Here is an 18,370-nt window from a genome sequence, read left to right on the forward strand (position 1 = left end):
TAGCAAGGCAGTGTGTTTGGTGCAGTTTCATTGATAAATTTAAATAATGTTATTAACTATGCGTGTTACAAAAAATGTAATTATTGAATCTATTATCCATTATTTATATTGATGTATATAATGAGGAACGGTATCAAATCGAAAAATCTATTTTCGATTTAATCGTAGCAGCCCTAAAATGCACACAACATTTTTTTTTAACCATAACTACTTTCTTACTTCTGGGATATTTTTCAACTTGAATAGTGTTACATATAATGACTTTGAAAACGTTTTGCAAATTAACAAATATTCAATTACATGCCGGAAACCTGAACAGATATCTGAACATGAAAATACCATGTTCATTCCTGCAGTATAATTAGTGTTCCATGTTTCCGGTTTATTCAGAATTTTACCGAAAAATTACAGGATTTTTTTTTTTAACTGGAAGTCGGTTTTTACTGAATTATACCCGATTTTTATCTATTTTAAATAACATCCTGGTACTATTTTCTAAGAAATACATATTAATTTGATTAAAATGCTGTTTTATTTTGACTCCGACATTGTAATAAGCAGCCCTACACTGTATCCTAGGATACAGCTGATGTTTAGACGTCAGAGGATCAAATAACGTTCAACTGTGGTTCTCTGTCACTTCACAAACACATTATCACCTGATTATGTTGGTCAATCAAAGTCTGATTATTATGGCTGGGCCTAGTAACTACTAACTTGATCAAAAACGAAATTGAAATACTTACACGAAAATTTAATATTTTTAGTGGGTGAGGAATGGGGAGAAAACGTAAATCAGTTTATGAATATTCAAAAGAAAACAAATGGTGTCGAAGTAAACAAAAAGCAAAAATAGCAGAAGTGGGTCAGAGGATGCACAGCGCTAGAGGTACATGTTCGCACTGACAATAAAAGAACATACTGAAAAAAAAGCGACACATTAAATTAAAACAATAAAGTGAACTGAGAGACAAGCAAGCCATTTATACGGCTTTTACACGCGCTTTAATAAAAAGAGAGCACAGAATGACTGTGTCGGAGCGCTGTGCTTTACTGGACAGCCACTGTTTATTGCAGAGGTATGTGGTGACTTCGTGCGACAGTACTGTCTGTCCATCAACTAAAACACTGCCTAATGCTTATGATCTTAAATCGTAAATATTTGACGGAAAATGGTGATGTTTTTGGTAAACTTACATGGAATGCATTGATGGAAGTGTCCAGTGTGATTTTTGACGCGTCTTCCGATGGCTTGCACCACCCAGTTCTGTCAATTTTATTTTTATGATTTCAAGGCAAATAAACCTGGCTTGTATTGTCCTGATGTCATGTTCATACCTTCTGTAGATACTATTTCCAGCACAGCGATTGCCCAAATGTTCACAAAGTACCAGTTAACTTGGGAAATGTGGCCTTGACTTGCACAGATTCTGCTTCATCTCACATGCCAGGGACATTAAACCTAATTAGAAACCAGAACTGCTACACATCATATTCCACATGTAAAGTGTGTATACTGAGATTTTTTCCCACGATTTTTACAGATGTTTCAATTAAAAACAATTTTTTACCGATTTTATCCCCATTTTAATACATGTAAAATAAACTCTGAAAAGATAAAAACCGAAAACACGGAACACAAAGTATAATTAATACATGTTACATGGATAGAATCAGTGTTCTATAAAAGTACAGTATTTAGTATGTCTTACATGAAATGTAATGGCTGCAGATACCAAAATACATGATTCTAGTTGTTAATTTTGGACGATCCCTTATATCAACAGAAATATTATGTACATTAAAATACTTCTGTATTTACATTTAGTTATTTTATATACTTATTTAATTTGTTCATTCAAATGTGTCAGCTGAATAATTGAGGAAGAATTTTTTTCAATGTGAAAGGCAGGAAATAGTGGAGCACTCCAGTGACCTGGCTCCAGGGCTCCGGAGCGGAAGCATGTCCAAGCCTTGTTCCAGCTATTCTATCTTTGGAGTGTTATATTTCATTACGAGATCGAAATTATTATTGTTTTTTAAAAAAGTTACATTTTTTGAACTTAAGAAAATGATGTACGTTAATGTATTAACGCAAGAAAGTAAATACTAAGGCTGAATTGCATACAAATATTTTCCCATTTTCTTAAACCAAATTCACATGTATATTCTAAATTTTCAGTACTTGCATCACAGCCCATCACTGATTGGTTAGAGAGGATGACAAGGCATACCAATCCCCTACCAGCAAAAGAATGTGAGAGTGATGTTTTCTGTTCTGTTTCAGTTTATTTTTCAGCATTAGTTTGCAAAGAAATTACATCTAAATAATAGAAACATTGCAGTCACATTAAAAGTTGCGGCAACTATAAAAAAATTGTGGCCTGTGTTAAAAGTTGCGGTTTCCGCAACAAATTCACGGCCTTAACTATAATCATCTGTGAAGAATAATCTTTCATTAATTAATAAACTGTGTAATTCAAATAATTATAAAAGTAGAATTGTCTGATTCATTATAAAATTAATAAAAAGCACCCTACAGCTTTGTTACGTTACCTTTTCTCTGTTACACATTTTGTGTTTCGCCTGATAACATATTGGCAAGGGGGACTCCACCTCCTTCAGGAGTTCAACATGGTTTATGCAATGTACGCAAGTCACAGTGTAATTATGTACTCACTACACTGTGCTATGCAAACCTGTCTTGCTCTGAAAAGCTATCTCCGTTCATCATTTGAAAATACTGTATCCCAATTAAACAAAGTGATGTCCCAATTAAACAACATTAATAGCATTGGGAAGAATCGTCTCCCGGAGTTGTATCCCATTTAAGCAGCAATCCCGATTATCAGGATCCCGATTAGGCGGCGCCAACTGTATACGCAAATTATTCCAAAATATTTTTTAAAATGGCTAATTATTAATGCTACCCTTTCAACCTTTTCTCTTTTATTATACTCAAGTAGTTCATTTCGATTGAGTTTGTCAATTATCTGTTCTTTATATCCTATTTTCTTAAGATTTATTTTCAATTCCTTTCTCTGTGTTTTTAGTAATTTTCATCAGAACAGATTATTTTGATCCTTATACCCAGTTCTTTAGGAATAGCTCTTTTTGTATGGATAGGATGGCAGATGACATACGTAGGTACTGATGCATATCAGTATGTTTCAAGTAAAGCTCTGCTTGAGACTTCAGCACCAAAGAAATCAATCAAATCAGAGAAGATCGGGTGAAAGGGGTGAGAAGAAGTTTGGAAGGCTGCATTTCAAAACAGAGTTCTACTCCCTCCCAGTGCAATCTTTGTTTTTAAATACTCAATTAACCCCGAGTAAGTGACAGTGATTGCCATGGTTACCTCTCGAGGCCAGAACTCCCTGCCCTCTTTCTGGTCCTCCAGGTAGTCTCGGATGATGTTGGTTTTCTGCAGAAACAGTCCCATTGAGTTGGCAAGCTCAGTATCGCGCCCCACCTCAGGGTCCTCCAGCTGGGAGGCAGAGAAGAGACGGGACAGGCCGATCCCCACCAGGCCAGCCACATAGTGACAGTACTGTGAACAAACAGGACAGTCAGGGAACCCAGAGTTGAACTTCAATGTTTTACATTTCATAACGATTATTCCTAAGAATGCAATACACTGTTTTTCCTGCAATCTGCTGCAACAATGCAAAATAATATATAACATACGTTTTGTTGTAGCATGGAAAAAAGAAATAACAGCAGCCATTATTCTGCTTGGTTTAAATGATCTGTCTGTTTACAGAACACATTCTGTGCACTTGAGTGACTAAATTCACAAATCTCCTATACGCTGTTAGTTCATAAGGATTAGCAGAGGAAGTGGGAGTAAGTTGTAATGTCATCTGAAGCTGCATATTCTTGAGAAGACGGTTAAATTTAAAAAAAACACGTGTGCTAGGAGAAGGAGGTGTGTCTTGTTTGCTGCATTTACAAAAAAAGTAGAATATCTTAAGTTATATAAAAAAAAGACATGTATTGTAATACATGTGTCAAAATGACCCACGTGGCGGTTCTAGGTAGAACTGTTTATAACTATCATTTGATAGCAATTCTGGCTATGAAATGCCGTCATGATATTTAATTCATACATTTAGGAAAAGTCAAAAACGGACACACACATACTATTTACAGTGGAAGAGTAATTAACATTTTATATCCTAAAGGGGTTAACTGACCCACATGGTGGTTCTAGTGTTAAAACTCCGACCTGAGCTAGCTTAGAGTCGATTAGATTAAAACAGTGGTTTTCAAACTTTAGGCCCTGTACCTCTTTCCAAAAATCTAGTGTACCGTGTACCCCCATCTGAGATAGGGTCACAATTAAGCTTGCTACTATTCGATTTTAGTTTTTTTGTGAAATCGACGATTAACAACGACTTTTATTCCAGAAAGAATTTACTGTTTTTTTTTTTTTTTCAATCTTTTTCAATTCAAGCAGAAAATGGGTGAAACTGACTTTAAATGCTTTAAATAATATGGGCAGCAGTGTGGAGTAGTGGTTAGGGCTCTGGACTCTTGACCGGAGGGTTATGGGTTCAATCCCCGGTGGGGACACTGCTGCTGTACCCTTGAGCAAGGTACTTTACCTAGATTGCTCCAGTAAAAAAACCCAACTGTATAAATGGGTAATTGTATGTAAAAATAATGTGATATCTTGTAAGTCGCCCTGGATAAGGGCGTCTGCTAAGAAATAAATTATTATAACGTTTGCTCACAGTGGAGCTATACCTTGTAGAGATAAAGATCCCACACAAATTGTCTCAAATAAACCGTAGCATGTACAAGTGTATGACATAAATTTGAGTAGCACTCTTTTATGCGTACATCTCGGGGGGTCAGGGGGGCTTCCCCCCAAAATTGATTTAGGATATAAAACAGCTAAATGCTACACTCTGGTGAGTTTTGAGTATGAATTTTTCAGTAAAAAAAAAAATAATGATTAGCTAGGGTTGTTTCAGTTTAAATTAATTTTGTTTACCTTAGTATAGATTAAACCTTTTTAATTTATACCAACTGAAAATTATTTCAAGTACAGAAAATAGTCATTTTTGTAGTATGTTTGTATTTTATTTACTGTCAAAACATAACAAATTGAAATGTGTAAGCTTCTAAAACAGAGAAACAAAGCACTTTCAAAAAAAGGAAAAAAAAACTTGTAAATAGTCACTGACTCAGCACCAAATGTAATAGCTATCCACAAAGTGAGTTGTTTGGAACAGAAAGGAATCTAACAGGTCAAACTGCACTTTCAGATCTTGAATGTTTAGCTTCATAGATGGCTGACTTGGCTTTCCTGAGCAAGGTCTCACTAAAGGTTTGTGTGTGACACACTTGCTGCTTTGCTGACATCATGACTTTGTGCGTTACCAGTGAACTTAGCATGTGTGTGCTCAGGATGGCTCTGTGTTGGGTTTTGTTATAGGTCACCAAGCTGAGCACTCTTTCACAGTCAGCATTACTGTGGAAGACGACCAAAATGCCTAGCGCAGTAACATTAGAGTAATGCCCGATTCTTTTGTTCTGGACAGAAATATAAAGTTTCCTTCTACAGGATTCCTGCTGATCCACACATGAGTGTAAAATGGATTTCAGCGATTAAAAGAGAATTAAAAAAAAGGAAAAAGACTGGACCCATTCGTTTGTAGAGAGCGCTTCACAAAAAGTTAATATCAGTAAGCATATATTGGTAGTTCTGATATTACGTTATTATTATTATTAGTAGAAGTATTAAGTCCCACTTTAACACGCTTACTTGTATGGCCGTTTTTTTCATAAATATTTAGCTGTACAGTTAAACAGGATTACACTTATGCGGGTCGGTGATTCCCAGTCCCTACATAAATATTTTACCGTTAACAAAATCCATAATGCTACATTAATGATCTTACTGAACTTCAATATAAAATCACAAACCAGCCGTTTATGACTTGTTTAAAGCACAATGAAACGGCATTTATCTACAATGTAATTGTACGCTACTTGCAAAGACAGAAGCTTTACGTACCTTAACCACATTAACAATGTTAATGCTGTGCTCATTTTTATCAAATTGAATTTTACTGACATCCCTGTATGGTAACAGGCGTTTGTGAAAAACGGGACACTCTCTCCAGTGTGTCTGAAACTGGCAGTTGAAACACAAATGAGTCAGCTCAACAAAGCCTGATAGGCTACAGTAGAATGTCAGTGATTATACAAAGAAACTGGGTGCTAGGAATTTCTGACAGTCAACCCACGATAACTTTTTTTTTTCTTTTTTAACAGAGGTTGGATCGTCAACTAAACTCCAAAGCTGATTGGTTATTCTATCACGTAACTAAACTCAAAACCTGATTGGTTAATCTATCTTGTTTGCCTTGCCCTAAGGCCGGCCCTGCCGTTAGATGCAACACTTTCTCTAACTACAGGCAACATCATAGACGATGAGCGAAATATGGATTACGTATTATTGCGTATCATCTCTGATAAAAGCGTACTGGCGTATTACCAACTCAAAATGCGTAGCGGATAGGCAAAATGCGTAGAGGTTAGCAGGTCTGCATAAATGTATAGCATAAATTTAAGAGTAAAAATAATATGCACAGAACAAACATAAGATAGTTGAACAGAACTAACGTGCCCCTCTCCTGCTTCAGCACAGCTGGACTCACTCGAAGGCAAGGCAGACAGGCCCGCTTCGTCCTGCTGCGGAGACTTCGGTCAGGGTATTATGCACAGTTCTCGTTAAGTTTTCCTCTTGCGCCCATTTTCAAATCAAACTAGTAACTGTCATCGTATACCTATAGCAAAAGCTTACCTACACCTTAACCCACTAATTTCAAAGTTGGCACTTAGAATGACAGGCGCTGTAGCTGGCAAATGAACATGCACTGTCAGTGCGGCCTTGATGATTGACAGTCTTTTAAACGAATGAGAGCATTCTAGTGCTGCTTCAGTCTATGAGATCTGTCAGAACAGGTTGAAATGACTAACAATGAAACTACAGTAGCCTGTTAACACTAGAACTGCCACGACATTTTGAGGTTTTCAAATTGAAATTACTCTGTGTGTCTGAAAGTTATGCGGTTGTCTGTTTATGAAAAGGAAGGACCACGATTGAAAGGCAGGATCACGAAAATAAGGAAGCTATAATCCTGCCCACCTAGAACAACCAAAGCAGTCATTTTGACTGCCTTTTACAATACAGAAACATTTCGATCAGAAAACTGTAAAGCAGCAGGCAGCTGCAGCTCAAGAACATAAAGTTTACCACCGAGAGGAGGCCATTCAGCCCATCTTGCTCGTTTGGTTGTTAGTCGCTTATTGATCCCAGAATCTCATCAAGCAGCTTCTTGAAGGATCCCAGGGTGTCAGCTTCAACAACAATACTGGGGAGTTGGTTCCAGACCCTCAGAATTCTCTGTGTGAAAAAGCGCCTCCTATTTTCTGTTCTGAATGCCCCTTTATCTAATCTTCATTTGTGACCTCTGGTTCTTGTTTCTTTTTTCAGGTCAAAAAAGTCCCCTGGGTCGACATTGCCTATATCTTTTAGGATTTTGAATGTCTGAATCAAATCACTGCGTCTTCTTTGTTCAAGACTGAATAGATTCAATTCAACCTGGATTCAGTGTTGCACCGAGCGACACATGCAAGAGAAAACATGTTACTTTCGTTTTAATTTAAAAAATAATTTTGTTTTTACAGTTTTGTATGTACATACCTGTTTACACCTGTTTTTTTTTTTTTAAATGTTTATTTTATTAATAGTTTTTCATTTTTTTAAGTACAGGCGCTCCTCGACTTACGATGCACGGCACTTACGACTCTTTTGCATTATTACCCTGCTTCAACATTACGATATCGATACAGCATTTACGACACGGTGAGACACGAGCCATGCGTCGTAAAGTAGTAACTTAGCGTTCTTTTTTTTTTTTTATGCATGCAACAGTTTTTTTTACAATTGATTTGCCCTTAACAATGTCTGATAAGAGCAATGGACTCAAAACGAAACCTAAGCTGTGAACTCTGTCACATGATGAGGGGCTTAACTTCAGGTGATCGTAGTTCCGGCTAGGAGCACCACATACACACACAGAATATGTCATTGGAAAGCCCCGAGTCTGTACTTTTAAACAAGCCAGGTACGTGCCCGATTAATATGCGCGTAACCACCAGGGCGCCAGCGCCCTGAAATAAACGGGCTGAGTGTGAAGAGTTAAATAAATATTTGCATAAGTACAATATAATGGGTCATTTTTATTAAAAATAGAGTCAGGAACGTAACCCCAATTTATAACATTGTTCCTACGGGAACATGTGCTTTGACCTACAACGCTTCGATGCGACTTTCAGGAACCAATTGTGTCGTAAGTGCGAGGACTGTCTGTAGTGCTTTATATGTGGCAAGTTAGGAAATAAACTCTTATGTTTAACTATTCATTTAAATACAGCGTTTCGGCTGTGCAGATGTTTGATATGATTTGCTTGAATAAAACTTTTGAGTTGTATCTGTTTGTCGTTCATTGTAATATTGATGTTGATTAAAATGTAATCATCATAATGACTGCCAGTGGCAGTTTTAGGTAGGAGTATAAACCACAGCGGTTCTAGTGTTAAGGGATCACCGAGATGACCGACAGCAACCCCTAGCCATTCAGAGTGGAATGGAGATGGGACAGACAACAACAAGTATAAACTACACAAACTAGAGATTATTTCAAAATTATTATTTTTGGTAAGAAATAAAAACAGGTCAGTGGTTTTATCGACGTTTATCCTATATAAATTTATTTCAATCAATCTCATATTTTTGGGTAATTTGACGTTTACCGATTAAAATCGGAAGGTAGCAAGCCTAGTCAAAATATAACTATGAAAACAGGAAAAAATAATTCTAATTACTAGATTAAATACTGGAAATGAAAAACTGCTGTTAAACAAACAAAATTAAATAAAATACAATTAGTTAACCACGGTGCAAATGCACAAACTAAAAATGTACAATGTACAATGATTTCAGAATCCAGACTCCAATAAGTATGCTGAAATGAGTCCAGAGTCCAAAAACAGGTTATGCTTCTGAAAAACAAAACCAAGGTTCCAATTTAAAACAAAATCAAAAAGCAATTCTCAACAAAAGACACGCATTTCTAACAACGAATGCAGAAGGGTAGAGAGAAAACAGATTTTTTTTTTTTTTTTTTTTTAAGAAGTCAGAACTATAGGCTTTTTTTTTTTTAAGCTTGAATTTTATCATTGAACACTTGAGCTGAGACCATGTAAAATGCTATCTTGTGTGGTATCAAATCCAGCCAGCACATTGTTTTGAAGTGAACATTTCCAAAAGCTAATTTGTTGAAAGTAGAAAGGGGATATTTATATCAGGCAGTCAAAAATGAATTTTAGCAAAATGCTTACGTGTTAAAGTGTTTAGTGCAGTAGTCTGTTCATGTTAATCAGCTGTAAGACCATTAAAGGTTGTTGATGGGCACTCGCTGTATCATATGAACACACTCAATAGGTCTGGATTAGGGAATCCAATTTCCAACGCATTTCCCAATCCCAGGAGTTGGGGATTGATTTTTTTTTTTTTTAATTTATTTATTTTTTAATCCTGCAATTCCATTTTAGTAATAATATTGTGCTTTTACTTTTATTAATAATTACCGGTGTGTATATAAAGAGAGAGAGAGAGAGAGAGAGGAGAGAGAAATATTATATATATATATATATATATATATATATATATATATATATACACACACACACACACACACACACACACACGCACACACACACAGTACTGTGCAAAAGTTTTAGGCAGGTGTGAAAAAATGCTGTAAAGTAAGAATGCTTTCAAAAATAGACATGTTAATAGTTTATATTTATCAGTTAACAAAATGCAAAGTGAGTGAACAGAAGAAAAATCTACATCAAATCCATATTTGGTGTGACCACCCTTTGCCTTCAAAACAGCATCAATTCTTCTACGTACACTTGCACACAGTTTTTGAAGGAACTCGGCAGGTAGGTTGGCCCAAACATCTTGGAGAACTAACCACAGTTCTTCTGTGGATTTAGGCAGCCTCATTTGCTTCTCTCTCTTCATGTAATCCCAGACAGACTCGATGATGTTGAGAACAGGGCTCTGTGGGGGCCATACTATCACTTCCAGGACTCCTTGTTCTTCTTTACGCTGAAGATAGTTCTTAATGACTTTCGCTGTATGTTTGGGGTCGTTGTCATGCTGCAGAATAAATTTGGGGCCAATCAGATGCCTCCCTGATGGTATTGCATGATGGATAAGTATCTGCCTGTACTTCTCAGCATTGAGGAGACCATTAATTCTGACCAAATCCCCAACTCCATTTGCAGAAATGCAGCCCCAAACTTGCAAGGAACCTCCACCATGCTTCACGGTTGCCTGCAGACACTCATTCGTGTACCGTTCTCCAAATTTTGACTCATCAGTCCAGAGCACCTGCTGCCATTTTTCTGCACCCCAGTTCCTGTGTTTTCGTGCATAGTTGAGTCGCTTGGCCTTGTTTCCACGTCGGAGGTATGGCTTTTTGGCCGCAAGTCTTCCATGAAGGCCACTTCTGACCAGACTTCTCCGGACAGTAGATGGGTTTACCAGGGTCCCACTGTTTTCTGCCAATTCTGAGCTGATGGCACTGCTGGACATCTTCCGATTGCGAAGGGAACTGAGCATGATGTGTCTCATCTGCTGCAGTAAATTTCCTTGGCCGACCACTGCGTCTACGGTCCTCAACGTTGCACGTTTCTTTGTGTTTCTTCAAAAGAGCTTGGACAGCACATCTGGAAACCCCTGTCTGCCTTGAAATTTCTGCCTGGGAGAGACCTTGCTGATGCAGTATAACTACCTTGTGTCTTGTTGCTGTGCTCAGTCTTGCCATGGTGTATGACTTTTGACAGTAAACTGTCTTCAGCAACCTCACCTTGTTAGCTGAGTTTGGCTGTTCCTCACCCAGTTTTATTCCTCCTACACAGCTGTTTCTGTTTCAGTTAATGATTGTGTTTCAACCTACATATTGAATTGATGATCATTAGCACCTGTTTGGTATAATTGTTTAATCATACACCTGACTATATGCCTACAAAATCCCTGACTTTGTGCAAGTGTACCTAGAAGAATTGATGCTGTTTTGAAGGCAAAGGGTGGTCACACCAAATATGGATTTGATGTAGATTTTTCTTCTGTTCACTCACTTTGCATTTAGTTAATTGATAAATATAATCTATTAACATGTCTATTTTTGAAAGCATTCTTACTTTACAGCATTTTTTCACACCTGCCTAAAACTTTTGCACAGTATTGTTTATATATATATATATATATATATATATATATATATATATATATATATATATATATATATATATATATATATATATATATATACACACACACACACACACACTATTTTAGTACAGAAATATGTCAATATATAAGATTGATTCAGAAGAGTTTGATGCATGATCGGGGGATTCTGAAAACAATACCTTTGAAAGAAGGTTTTACTTTGTGAAAAAGATGATGAGGATGATCCCAGGTTGGCTCCATTCTGGACCTCCTTTGAGACCCTGTCTCAAGCCTTACAAGTGCCCATTGACCCTACCCCACTCATTGCACTTTTCAGTGTGGTGCCTCACAATGTTCCCCTATCTAGACTGCAGTCTGACAGTGTGGGCTTTGCAACCCTTCTGGCTAGACGCCTGATTCTGTTTGGATGGAAGCAAGCTGCCCCACCCTCTTATGTTCATTGGATCAGGGATCTTACAGTACCTTCCAAAAGTATTGGGACAGTGAAGTCTAAACTGGGATTTTCACTATGAACTCTAATAATAATCATTTCTCCTGAAAAAAAAAACATGACTGATAAGTACAACTCCTAAGTGTTTTATTTTTAATAAAGTCAATTCAGTTCTACCCTCTTGGATCAATTAAACAAATTAATAGTGTTGAACCTCTTTATTTTGAAGGAGCAAAAGTATTGGAACAATTGGCTGACAGGTGTCTCTTGTTGGTCGGGTGTTTGTTGTTGGGTAATTAGGCACTCATAAAAGAGCTGTGAACATCTGTGACAGATCGAATGATTCTTGGTGTTAGATCTCCCTCTCGACCTGTGAGGGCACTGTGTAAAAGGAACAGAGTACCCTTAACTAAATGGCATGACAATTTATTCTGTAGTGTAGGTGGAAGTCAATCATTTAGGAAAGGGGCGGAGCTACGGTATCGAAACTCAGTGACCCAGACGGTAAACGGTGTGGCATCTGAGGATTGGAGGAGCGGATGCGCTCATAGGGTCGTGGGTTCAATCCCTGGTGGGGACACTGCTGCTGCACCCTTGAGCAAGGTACTTTACCTAGATTGCTCCAGTTAAAAACCCAACTGTATAAATGGGTAATTGTATGTAAAAATAATGTGATATCTGGTAAAAATTGTAAGTCGCCCTGGATAAGGGTGTCTTCTAAGAAATAAATAATGATAATAATTCAAAGACAAAATCAACAATTTGCAATATACTGAAGAAGAAAGAAACCACAGGTATAATTATCAATCAGCCAAGACCGGGTCGGCCAAGAACAACATCTGCAGTTGATGACAGAAAAATTCAGAGTTCTCAAGGAAAACCCTACAACAACTGTCAGTGAAGTCACCAACAACCTCCAGAGTGCAGGGGTGAAGGTATCAAAATCCACAGTTCGCAGAAGACCGAGGCTACACCGCAAGATGTAAACCTCTCAACAACACCAAGAACAGAAAAGCCAGATTAGAATTTGCTTGGAAGTACAAAGATGAGCCAGGAGAGTTTTGGAACGAAGTTTTATGGACAGATGAGACCAAGATAAACCTTTACCAAAGTGATGGAAAGATTAAAGTGTGGAGAAAGAAAGGAACTGCAGATGTTCCAAAGAACACCACACATTTCTGTGAAGCATGGTGGAGGTAATGTCATGGCCGCCTCTGGAACTGGCTCACTCGTCTTTATTGATGATGTAACTAATGATGGCAGCAGCAGAATGAATTCTGGCGTTTACAGAAACATTTTGTCTGCTTATGTAGAAGAAAATACTTCCATACTTATTGGGCGGCGCTTCACCATGCAGCATGACAATGACCCATAACATATGGCCAATGCAACTAAGGAGTTCATCAGGAGAAAAAAGTGGAAAATCTTAGACTGGCCAAGTTAATCTCCAGATTTGAATCCAATTGAGCATGCATTTTACATGCTGAAGTAAAAATTGAAGTCAGAACACCCCAAGAATAGACAAGAACTCAAAATGGCTGCAGCAAAGGCTTGGCAAAGCATCTCAAATGATTACACAAAGAGTTTGGTGAGCTCAATGGGTCAAAGACTTCATGCAGTTATTGCCTCAAAGGGATATGCAACCAAATACTGACTTACACCTTGAACGTTACTTAAAGCGAATGTGTCCCAATACTTATGGTAACTTGAATTAAGTGGGTTGAACACAAAGTATGTTTGTGTTCTAATATGATCAAATCTATGCATGGAATTACCCAAAAATAAAACACATATTATTGTACTTATTATTCATATTAATCTCATGATCACAAATACAAATTGCTTGGCTGTAAAGCAAAAATACACAGGTTAGACCTCGCTGTCCCAATACTTTCGGAGGGCACTGTATGTATTCCCTTAAATTGGAAAAAAAAAGAATTTGAAACGGACGCTGGTCTGGAGACAAGAGAAGTCATGTCTGTAACAGGACACCATAATAAAAGTTCAATTCGCAGCTACTGGACAGCAAATGTTCAGCAAAAACACAATTGGTCTTCAATACTATCCTCGGCTGGATCCTCCAAACAAGACTCAAAACCAACCAATAAAGTAGTGAATCCTGTTCCTGTTACTACCACACCAGCCAATCCACTCCGTCAGCTCAAATGATGATTATAAATAGGGGTTTAAAACCCTAACAAGTTAATAAACAATCGATTTACTAATTAACAATGAATTATTTTTTCTCTTTATAAGTATGTCATCCTTGTTTTTTATTTGTATTTGCTTGCGATTGTAAGTCGCCCTGGATAAGGGCGTCTGCTAAGAAATAAATAATAATAATAATTTAAATGTTTGGGATTATTTTCTTAGAACGTCTTTACTCAGCGGAAAGGTACCTGACAAATCAGTGCAAGTTCAAGGTAAATCTAGGTTAAGGTGGTGTTTTTCTTTTTTTTTTTTTTTTTAAGAAAACAGCGGAAAAAAATCATTTTCTAGTAGCAATATTGCCATCTCGATGACGGCTCTGCAGTGCGATAGTTGACCATCATCGACGGGCACTATCGCTTAATTGCATGGGTTTCTATTTACAAAAAAAACATTTTTATTGTGTATGGTGTTATTCTTTTCAAAAATACATATTTTTATTGATCCAAAAAATAAAAAAGTACATATCAAGTGTGTGTCTTACTTATTTTACTGTGTGGCTTAAAGTGTTAATGTTATATAGCTTATGTTTTATTTCCTATCTAATAGTATTTTAATTCAATTTCAGGGGTAAAAATAACAATTAAATTATTTCAAAATCCTGGTACCTGGCGTGTACCTTCATTTTTACATTTGGAGTTGAAGAGGTTAAAAGATAAGATTCCACCATAGAAAAACTGGAATGCATAATAAAAAAAAAAAAAAAAAAAATCTTCAAAAGATAAAACAAAATGTTTTTCTTAAACACATTGTGACAGCATGTAAACTGTTTTGTAGCAATTTAAATTTAATATTGAAATCATATCAGTATAAAAAACCAAAAGGGGTTACCTTGTCCCATTCCTGCATGGAAACCACTTTTTTCTCTAGGAATTCTGCCATGCCGACCCCCATGCGGTGACAGATATCCGAAATCACATCCTGGTAATCCTTCCCTAGGTTCTGGAATTCCAAGGATATCTGCAGCGAGAGAAAGAGAAGATCAGACTCAGAATCCCAAAGGAAAGCCATCTTTCTTTCATGCAATCTGTTAGATCTGGGGAGAACTAAAAATGACACAAGAGTGTATGAACAAGAAATCTCCAGCTGCTTGATAAAGTATACGTTACAGAGGACATATTGGATTATTGTTATTATACCATAAGCAAAGAGATAGAGATTGATACATACATATATTGTAAACATATATGAGTCTTTTCATTACATAGGGAAAATGCATAACTTGATTTTTTTTTTCCCCCCCAAATCAGGATCTAATTCTTGAAGTTGTTTTTATATTTAACCCTTTGATTTCACGCGATGCGCCTCTTTGCTGTGTAACTATGGCATTTCGTCATTAAACTGCACCAATCTTCTTCCAGATACAGTCAAGAGGTATGGCAGACCCAAAGCCACAACAGAATCAAAAGACAAGTTTCTGAGAGTCAACAGCTTGCGTGATAGGCGGCTCACAGGACAACAGCTTCAAGCACAGATTAACACTGGTCGAAGTAAGCAAGACTCAGTTTCAACTGTGAAGAGAAGACTTCGAGCTGCAGGTTTGACAGGTCGAGTGGCAGTAAGAAAGCCATTGCTAAGATGGCAAAATAAGAAAAAGAGGCTTGCCTGGGCCATGAAGCACCGCCAGTGGACTACTGAAGACTGGAAGAAGGTCTTATGGACCGATGAATCAAAATTTGAAATCTTCGGTTCATCACGCAGGGTTTTTGTACGCCGTCGAGTAGGCGAAAGGATGGTTCCTCGGTGTGTGACACCAACTGTCAAACATGGAGGAGGAAGCGTGATGGTCTGGGGCTCTTTTGCTGGATCCAGAGTCGGCGACTTGCACAGAGTGAGTGGCACCCTGAACCAAAACTGCTACCACAGCATTTTGCAGCGCCATGCAATACCCTCTGGTATACGCCTAGTTGGTCAGGGGTTCATCCTACAGCAAGATAATGACCCAAAACATACCTCCAGGCTATGTCACAACTACCTTAGAAGAAAAGAACAAGACGGTAGGCTTCAAATCATGGCATGGCCAGCACAGTCTCCAGACTTAAACCCCATCGAGCTGGTTTGGGATGAACTGGACAGTGCAACACATTTGTGGGAACTTCTGCAACAGTGTTGGGAAGAACTTTCCGAACAATATTTGATTTCCATTGTAGAAAGAATGCCACGAGTGTGTTTGGCTGTTATATCTGCAAAAGGTGGCTACTTTGATGAGTCAAAAATTTAGATTAAATTTTGTTAAACAAAACGATTCCATGATTTCTTTTTTATCTCCAATTGTTTATTTGTTCTATGCTTTAATTTCAGAGTACATTGAGACATTAAACTGTGTAAATTTCAATAAAAACTGGAAAAATGGAGGTGTTCTAAAACTTTTGACCGGTAGTGTATATATTATTACTAGAGAGGACAAAGCCAGCACAGGGAAGTTTACAGTACACCACCCGCGATATTCTGCTTGTTTGTTTGTTTTGTTTCCGTTGCCATAAAATCTGTTGACTGACAGGTTTGAAAGTTGTACTCACACGATCCCTTTGCCAGAAAGTCAGAAAGTAAATCCCTTAGTCTTCTAAGCATAACAAAGTCACAGGTCTCACCCTTCTCCTAAGTAGCTAGCATGGCAAGTGAAATTTGACACCGCTTACACCGCACACACACTCACAGCCTAAACTGAAATGGCGCAGAAAATGTTAGGTTATTATCATAACCCTGGTTCCCTGAATATAGAAATATAACCACTACCGTATGGGTGTTTACCTCCTAAAGACCCCGAACCTGAATAGATTATACCAAAGTTGTGCACCAGTGCCTGTGACGCAGTCATGCCCACCCCCGAGGGCATAAGATGACTGCAAGCACAGATGCCAGCATCACTTTTCCTTCAAGCATGATAATAACCTAACATTCCCTATCAAGTACGAAACATAACCATTACCGTACGGGTGAGTGTACCAAAGCTGTCGCAAGGGCAATATTGCAGAATGACTGGAATGCTACCTTGAGCGATACCATATGGAACCCCAGTAACAAGTAGCTAGGATTAGAAAGATTGAGGGAGAAACTCACCTCTATGTTTATTTGTAAGTGTTGACTCAGAAGCCATCCTTAATACTCTAGTTCCAAAGTCAGGGTTTTGTGGATTCACGACTTAACTGTAGTACCTAGTAAAGGTATGGGGAGTAGCCCACACTGCTGCATTGCAAATGTCACTGACAGATGCACCTTGGAATAAAGCCTACGAAGTTGCCATGCCCCTGAAGGAATGGGCAGCGAGCTTTCTGGAGGGGGAAAGTTGGCCAGCTCATAGGCAGTCCTGCATGTGCTTGCTATCCATTTTGACAGCCTCTGCCTAGACAGAGCTTGATGCAGACAACACATTGTCCGGACTGCCTCCAACTTTTTGTCTTGTCAATACAGCACGCCAGGGCCCGCACTGGCCAGAGTGTATGGAGCTGCAGCTCCCTGTCAGACTGGAAGGAGGTGGAAAGAAGCCACCAATTCCACAGAATGGTTGACGTGGAATGTCGAGCTAGTGTTCTGTAAAAGGCAGGATAGTTATGGAGTGTAACCCTTGTCCTGGCCTCTGTAAAGATTAACCAGGTTCTCACTAAGGAGGAACCCTGCATCACGCTCACCCGCTTTGTGAAGGTGATAGCAAGCAAACAGTCACTTGAGCGATAACATTTCAGCTCAGCTGAATGCGTGGGCTCAAATGGAGGCTTCAAGAGTGCATTGAGCACCTCGTTTAACCTCCAGTGAGGAACAACGTCCTTCATAGGCGGCCACAACCGCTGAACCACTAAAAAATCTTGCTCTGCCAGGAAGCTGAGCTCCTCAGAAGACAGAGTCAATTTTACATAGCAAGCCGATTGGCTGCCAGATAGACCTTTAATGTAGAGGGAATTACTCTCATCAAACAGGACCTGCAAAACTGCAGTAATACTGCCACGGGACAAGTTGTGGGGGTCGAACCCACGAGGCAGACACCACATCTGCAAGACGCTCCACTACCCGTACTGGGAATGTATGGACGCTGCTGTGGCATTTTGCAAGGTGTCAATAACCCTATTGAACAGACCCAGATGGCTCAATGCAGCCATTCAGGGGACAGACCCAGAGCTACAGGCTCTATGGGTTGGAATGCCATAAGGTCCCCTGTGCCAATAAGGGCTACTAGCAGCACGTTGGCCTGGTCCTGCCTGATTTTCTCCAGACACAGCTGGAGCAAGGCAAGCTGTGGGAAGGCATATAACAGTTGCCTTGGCCACTGGTGTGCCAAGGCATCTACCACTAGCGGGTCCCCGGCTCCTGTTATGGAGAACCAGAGGGGACAGTGGGTTGATTCCAGGGAGGCAAGAGATATACCTCTGCTCTCCTAAATCCTTATAATG

The 18,370-nt window shown here is 38.6% G+C and overlaps 1 protein-coding gene across 2 annotated transcripts in view; it reads right to left on the bottom strand.

Moving 5' to 3' along the window:
* fdft1 (farnesyl-diphosphate farnesyltransferase 1) overlaps positions 1–18,370 on the bottom strand; it is a 39,272-nt gene that overhangs the window by 10,059 nt on the left and 10,843 nt on the right. For both annotated transcript variants that reach the window (XM_034004949.3, XM_034004948.3), the window contains 2 exons: positions 14,817–14,945; positions 3,359–3,550 (listed from right to left, as the gene is read on the bottom strand). In XM_034004949.3, coding sequence (XP_033860840.1) covers positions 3,359–3,550; positions 14,817–14,945 — 321 coding nt within the window. The remainder of the gene's footprint in view (positions 1–3,358; positions 3,551–14,816; positions 14,946–18,370) is intronic.

Source organism: Acipenser ruthenus, chromosome 5, assembly GCF_902713425.1.
Source record: "Acipenser ruthenus chromosome 5, fAciRut3.2 maternal haplotype, whole genome shotgun sequence".
NCBI lineage: Eukaryota > Metazoa > Chordata > Actinopteri > Acipenseriformes > Acipenseridae > Acipenser > Acipenser ruthenus.